Source organism: Nelumbo lutea, chromosome 5 (assembly GCF_056320005.1).
Source record: "Nelumbo lutea isolate HS-2025 chromosome 5, American lotus-T2T, whole genome shotgun sequence".
Lineage (NCBI taxonomy): Eukaryota > Viridiplantae > Streptophyta > Magnoliopsida > Proteales > Nelumbonaceae > Nelumbo > Nelumbo lutea.
In genome coordinates, this window is record NC_142688.1 from 55,592,725 (window position 1) to 55,600,543 (window position 7,819).

At 35.2% G+C, this 7,819-nt stretch overlaps 1 protein-coding gene across 1 annotated transcript; it reads right to left on the bottom strand.

The window, feature by feature from the left end:
- Positions 1–569: 569 nt before the first annotated feature.
- LOC148852527 (Pentatricopeptide repeat (PPR) superfamily protein) lies at positions 570–2,874 on the bottom strand. Its single transcript, XM_088943401.1, has one exon. It carries the CDS (start codon positions 2,358–2,360, stop codon positions 891–893), a length of 1,470 nt encoding a protein of 489 aa, XP_088799527.1. The 5' UTR covers positions 2,361–2,874; the 3' UTR covers positions 570–890.
- Positions 2,875–7,819: the final 4,945 nt, after the last annotated feature.

The following is a 7,819-nucleotide window of genomic DNA, read 5'->3' on the forward strand; positions in this document are numbered from 1 at the left end:
GAAAATGTGTATCAATACCAATTTATGCTAAAAGTAATATTGACTTTCAAATCAGGTTAACAATACCACAATAAAAAACGTTTGTTCCTGTGATAGACAGAAAATAAGGGGATGTTTGGAACCGTGGCCGTTTTTCAAAAAAAACGGTGCCACATCAGATCCACATAGGCGTTTCAGCAAACGCCCATGTATCTCATTGTTTGGTTCAGCCGATTATTAAAAAATCGGGCATGCTTCGAAAATCGGGAACCCACTGATGCATCGGTGAACCATTTCTTCTAACGGTTGATTGATGTGTATCCTATGTGGTGTTTACCTGTCAGCACATACATAAAAAACAGTGATGAAAATCACCTTACCAAACAGCATAGCGTTGCTCACTGCTTACATGGCAGAAGCGTTTTCTTTTCTTTTTTTTTTTTGTAAAAAACGGGTCTTAGAAGCATGGGCGTTTTTTCTTAAAAATCGATTCCAAAAAGCACCATGCTTCCAAACACCATACACCATGCAAGTAATTTTGTATGAAACAACCATTTACAGATGCTAACTTACCAAGTACTTGTTGCCGGTTGTGGAAGAATGAAGAATTGAGGAAACCTCAAACTAGTTGCACGGTTGTAACATTTAAAATAAGTTTTACTACCCTTCCAATCTCATTGTTGTGAAGCTAGTAAAAACTGGGTCCAACTCAAAAAATTATGAATTTACAGTTTGTACAAACTCTGGAGTATGGAGTGAGAAACAATTCCAGCCTCATATAGCAAAAATTCAAATATCCATTAAATAGATTTGTTCCTGTGGCTTAGTCCAAGGTCCTCTTACCAGCATCTTCCCAGAACCAGGTGGTCAACATCTTTCATTACATGGCAGATACTCGAGTTCATCAAAAGTCAGAGAAGACCATCAGACCCTCCACTCAGTAATTTTGTTCCCAATTCTCTCCTCGGCTTACACGAGAGCCCTCTTTCCATCATCTCTTCATCATACTTCCTAGCCATCTCAATCATACCCTTCTCCACCAATGCATCAATCAGAGCATTGTAAGCACAAGCATCTGGGGTGCATCCATGTTCCTTCATCTTGTCCCAAACAAGGAAGACAGGCCGTAGAAAGCCCCATCTTCCAAATTTTGACATAAGCATCACGTAAGTGTCCATTCTAGGGCGGACCCCACCCTTAATCATGATGTCAAACAGTGTAAGAATCTCCTTAGGCCTATTAAGGCTCCCAAAGAAACAGTGATATGTAATAACATTAGGGACACAACCCTTCTTAGGCATTTGGTCGAGTAGTTTATAGGCTTCCCTTATTCTTCCAGATTGGCACAGAAGCTTTATGATTGTATTGTATGTCACAACATTTGGATTGCATCCCAAATCCAACATCTCACGGTAGAGCCGCATTGCAACATCAACACCATCAGAGAGACCCATGGCATGAATCACTGTGTTATACGCCACCACATCCAATTCAATCCCCCTCTTCTTCATCTCCTTATACAATTTAACTGCCTTCCATGGTTTCCCTGACTTGCAAAGAATATCCATGTAAATAGAATACGAATGAAGATCACGATCAATACCCTTTCGATCCATCTCTTCCCAGAACTCTCTGCACTTACTCCACCAACCCATTTTAAACCACCCTCGTAGAATCATGTTATACACTTTTGTGTTGGCTGTGAAAGGTGAATTATTTCCCATACACAACTCCTCAGCTTCAATTACGTGCTTGTACTCACAAAGTGCATCAATAAGATTCAGAAATGCAGTTTCATCCTTCAAATTGAACTCTTGCATCCGATTATAAGTATTAATTGATTCTTCAACCATGTGCGCCGAGACATACCGCTTGAACATTATCCGAAACGTAGAATGATCAGGTGAAGAAAATCCATTTCCAATTCCATCACCAGCCATTCTTTTAATTAAGTTCCAAGCAAGCTCAAACTCGAAGAATTTCCCCAGAATGTCTATCATTCGGTTACAGGTATCAGTGTTGTGTTGGAACCGGCACTCATTTTCAACCCAATTGAAAAATTCCAGAGCGCGTTTCCAATCATTTCCATAGCTGGAAATGGTTTCTCCAACTGTTTTGTGATCGAACTCGACTGAATCATGGGCAACGGAGGGCTTGTTTTTTGAACTCTTCCTGGAAACCTTAGTAGAACCCGGTCTCGCCGACCTCGAAACATCAGAATCATAAACAGATCTCCATTTTTTTACCTGGGTTTCGTCTGAACTGGAGAACTGGCCAACTGAAGGAGCTGTGTGGAAGTTGAGGAAAACTTGAATGCGATAAAAAAGAGATTGAGGGATACGGAAAGAACATCGGCATCCGTTTAAAGGTCTAAAGATCATTTCAGAGTCAAAAGACAAAGTGCATAAAACAAAAGCAAAAAAAAAAAAGAGAAACTGAAGAAAAAGAGGCAAAGGAAGAAGAACTTGAGAATCGATCTTCTGCAGATCAATGGAATATACAGAAACACAGTCTAAGAATGGGTTAGCTAAGGTTAGGTGTGTTTACTCTCGGTAGTCTCGCATGATGGAACTGATTTCTCGACTCAATTGTTTTTCTTTGGCAAGAATCAAGAACTTTTTCTTCTAAAGCGGCTTTCCTGCAGGCTCACATCAGTATTCTGGAAGAGAAACCTTGGAAGCTTGGACGATGAGTTGAGGGTTCAGTTTAGAGAAGCTAACTGCCTCTCTGCCATGGAGCTTCCATTCCTTTCTCCACCCTTCTAGAGATTGGAGCGCAGATGCCAATTCTTGGAAAAATAAACACTCAAGTTTTCTCTGTTCATTCTCTCTCCTACTGATATGGGTTTTTCTCCCCGCTGCTCTTCTTCTCCCGTACCCTTTTGCTTCTCTCGCCAATAGCGCATAATAATGTGGGCAGGGGTAGGGATGTGGTGACAACTTGTGGGTAGCAGATCCGGAGTGGGGATGAATTCACATCAGCGCCCCACAATACAGAACAACCGTGCATTGAAAACGAGATCGGCTTCAATCAGTGCAAGGCCCGTTCGAACATCCTTTACGACCTTGCATGAGGAATATTTTCGTATTTCCGTGCTTTATTTCATGGAGAGATATTCCTAATATATGATTGGGATGTGTTGTGGGGTGTCTTGGGGTGTGTGACCTCCACAGGGTAGTCTATCCCCCAACCTAATACATGTGGAATTGGATCCCAAATCTCCATTATGACCAACAAAGAGACCTTACCAACCAATTGATTGGCACCTTGCAAGATCAATGACCCTGTACAAGGGGAATAGGGACCTGGATGCATGTCTCATCCATTGCTCCAATACAGTCCTGTCATTCATTGAAAAGTTTTATATCAACCTTTATTTGTATACCACCTAATATATCAAACAAAACATTAATAATGGTGATTGTTACCCTAAAATAAGGCCAACAATATGCTACATTCCTAATCTCTGGTGTAACTTCATATGTTGTTTGGATTAGATACTCATCCTCTAGACTTGACACTGTATTAAGAACTTGATTGAAGTGGCTGTTCACAATCTCCCTAAATCAACTAAAATGGAATCTTATGGTTCGGTTTCTCACATTATGGACAATATGCTCTTCAACAATACTCCACGTAACTTACAAGACTCATTAAGTATCTTTACTAGCGTTACAAATGACTCTCTCTCCCCATTCTAAGCTAATTATAGCAATCTCCGTTAATAAATTTTTATACATCTCCGTTAATGGATGGTTCTCTATCAATATAATTCAAAATATTCATCTATTAAGGCAATGTATATTGCAATAGCAACAGAAGCAACACCAACAATTGCAATCAACTTGAGATCATCCAAGTTATCCATCTAAATCAAATTCAATAAGAAAAAAATTCCATATTTCCAACAAAAACAATATAAAGACTAACTTACATCCAATAAAACATTACTTTTTAACAAACTCAATAAGTATCTAAAGAAAGAAGAAGCAGTTTTCTTGCTCACATTCAACCATTCTTGTATGAGGTAATGAGATTTCGACACAATTTTTTTTATCACTAACAAAAATTTTAATTATTTATGAAAAAAGAGTGTTAAATACAATATCATGGTTTTAAAAAGTGACCTGAAAATGGAAACGTTCTGGCCACCGGTTTTTAGGTTGATGATCCGACCATCTGGTTCAAATGGGCAACCCATTTAGACAAAAAATTAAAAAATAATTAAAAATAAAAAATGGCCAAAACTGTTAAGCAAGTTGATAGATCGATTGTTCGACCACCTAGATCAACATGTTATTGACTTTTTCAATGACGATTCGAATAAAACCATGTACAATACGATCTAATTGTATCCCTGGTTTTGGCCTAGCCATATGCTACCCAACCAGTGGACACAACCAAGTTTATATGTAAATAGATGTTGCTTCCTCACAAATTGATGACTATAAACTTCCGGTTGGTAGAGAATAATTTAGTGGGCTTTAATGGAAGTGTTAAAAGTGAGATTAATATTATTTTTGCATTTTTAAACTCGAAAGTCTGGATACAACTAGAATATGAAACTTCAATAATTATTTCTATCCATGTGTCATTGTTACAAATAAATGATGAATTCTCATTCTATATCTCTACCTATCTAATACAATTATCTTTCTAACGATCTCCATTTCCTTTCCCTTCCTTTCTCTTTCTTTTCTTCAAACCAAACATAGCCTTATCGTTAAGATAATCTTTATGATTATACATAGTGACCTTCTATTTTCAGCCACTCTAACTTCCCTGAAGTAATAAACCCATAACCACTATTATGGGCCAAACCATGGCCCATAATCCCAAATCTTGACCCACACACAGCAACTACTTGAGGTGCGCCGGTTCAACAATCTGGACTATCCATCATAATGTTGTCAGAGTCCTACTTGACTTAGAATGGTTTTGGTTGGGCCACTGGTTGAAAGATCAACCATATGGTTTGACCATTCGGGTTAGGAATAAAAAATACAAAAAATTCAAAATTAAAAAAAAAAGTTTCATGTTGTCTTCTAAATAGGCCCATTTTACAACAAAATAAGCATGAAAAATAAATATTAAAGGTAATAAAATATTTAAACATGTATTTGGGATATAATTGACCCAATGAACATTTCTAAAAAATTAAGGGCTTGTTTGTTTGCTCTATATTCTGAAGTCTGGATGCCTTTAAAACTGTAATAATTACTTTAAGAGGTGTATTGGAGTTAGTGAACTTTTCTTGGTTCTGAAGTTTAAATGCAGATAATGTTGTTCTGAACTTTGAATGCTAAATTATGAAAAGTATCAAATAACCATTTTAACATTCAATATGAAAAGTTTGTTTAATTATTTAACAAATTAATTAATAATCAATTAAATGAATATAATATCATTAACAATAGTGGAATTGACAAAATTTGTAAATTATTAAATACCTTTAAAAAATTGAGCATTTGTTAATTAATTAATAAGTAATAAATTCTTACATATTTATTAATTAAGGTAACTAATTAATGATTAATAATTTATAATTATTATTCCATTAATTAAGTAATTAGTACTAACTATTTAAATGATAATTTTTAAAAACTACGTCATTATTATTATTTTGTAGGGCAATCATAGCATCCATAAAAAGAGCAACCTTTTGGGGGCACTCTTGGAAAACAAAATTAAGCATTAGGGTTATTATACATGATGTACAGAACATTAAGTGTGAAATAAAATGAGAACCAACACTCTTAATACCTCTTTAAGTAATTAAGAGATAAGAGATATTAAGAACAAATGTACAGGCCCTAAGAACCATGCAACCAAAAAAACATTGGGACTATTGGTTCCCAATTTGAATGGTTTGACCGCCTGGTCCAATCTAATCCTAACAAGTAACAACACTGATCCATCTAACTGATACCTGTTGAGATACCCTTGGTAAAATTTCAACATTCATGACCAATGGACCAATGGAAATTGAAAATTGTGAGAGGATAGAAAGTGATTATTGGGCTATCTGTTTTATATATAGTTAAGCTGAAGGGGTTCTAATTGATGGTAAAATGAGATAAAGCAAATTGAGATGGTTTGATCATGTACATAGAAAACCAACTATAATAACTGGTAGAAAAAAAGTGATCTTTTACAAGGTAGAAGAGCTAAGGGTGGATGTAAAAAGAAACTATTTAAGTGCCCGATTCTTTAACAATGGACATGGCATTGAACAAAATGGAATGGCAAAACAAGATTCATGTAGTCAACTCCATATAGTTGGTACTGATGATATCTATATTTAGCATTTCTTCCTCGGAGTAGAGGTGTCAACTGGACTAGATTTGGTTCAACCCGATCTAGTCCAATGTGAGTCCACTTACAAATGGACTAGACCCAATCCAGTCCAAATCCAATCCAATCCATGAAAATGTAAACGGATTGGATTGGGTCCAATATAAACCAAATGAAATATCAAAAATTATATATAAAAAAAATACAAAACATACAAAAAATACAAAAATATATTAAAATGAAGAAAATCTGAAAATTACAAAAATATACCCTTTTGGCATTGAAAAACACTTTCTCAAAAGTGATTTCATAAAAGCACTTTTATAAAAGTACTTTCGTAGAAGTGTTTTTATAGAAGTACTTTCATATAAGTGCTTTTGTAAAAGTACTTTCATAGAAGTGCTTTTGTAAAAGTGCTTTCGTAGTGTTTTTGCAAAGATGCTTTCATAAAAATACTTTTATAAAAGTACTTTCATATAAGTGCTTTCGTAAAAGTTATTTCATAAAAGTGTTTTTAAAAAGGTGCTTTCGTAAAAGTACTTTTATAAAAGTACTTCCATAAGTGATTTCATAAAAGTGCTTGTGCAAAAGTACTTTTATAAAAGTGTCTTCGTAAAAGTACCTTTGTAAAAGTACTTTTATTAAAGTGCTTTCGTAAAAGTACTTTTATAAAATTATTTTTATAAAAGTATTTTTCATAAAATTACTTTTATAAAAGTATTTTCGTAAAAATACTTTCATAAAATGATTTTATGTTGGCTTCAGTTTTGATCGATTTCAAATTGGACAAGAATTTGGCCTCATGATCAGATTATTGGAAAGTTGGTTTGGGTCCAATTCAGACCAATAAGAATATGGACCAATTTATTTTGGATTAGCCCAATCCAATAATTATAATGGACCATTCATATCCAATTTGATAAGGTTTGGATCAAATTGGGTCCAATCCAAAACCAATCGATTACATCACTATTGATTTATTTCCCTCCCTTCTACATCACTATTGATTTATTTCTACTTAAATAGGTACATAGTCTATATTACAGTGTATACATTTTTAAAACAAAAAGATCATCTTCTGTAAATACATAGTACATAGTTGTAGCTATATTATAAAGGTCAAACAGGCATGGATTGGGTTCGAACAAGATCTAGCTACTGAATGGTTGAATAAGGTCAAACCAAAATCAGATCCAATTCAAGGTCTGTTTGTTTCACAGTTGGAATCAGATTTAGAATTAAATTCCATTGAAATCAGAATTAGAATGGTATATTCCCCCCACCTATTTGGTTCAGAGGGGAATCGGGGATGGCTGGAATTGAATTCTCATTCCCAAGGGGGAGGGAATGGTCATTCCCTTAAATGAGAGAATGTCATTGTGAAATGATAATCAGATTCCAATTCTGCCCAACCAAACAGTTGAATCAGAATGGCCCATTACAATTCCAATTCCAGAACACTGTTATGAATCAAACAGACCCGACCCTCAGTTCAATAAAACAGACCAGTTCTTGAAGTCTAGATATTCAAGCATTAGAAAAGGTT

Excerpts from the sequence above, each read along its gene's own strand:
- LOC148852527 (XM_088943401.1), bottom strand. The coding sequence starts at position 2,360 with ATGATCTTTAGACCTTTAAACGGATGCCGATGTTCTTTCCGTATCCCT.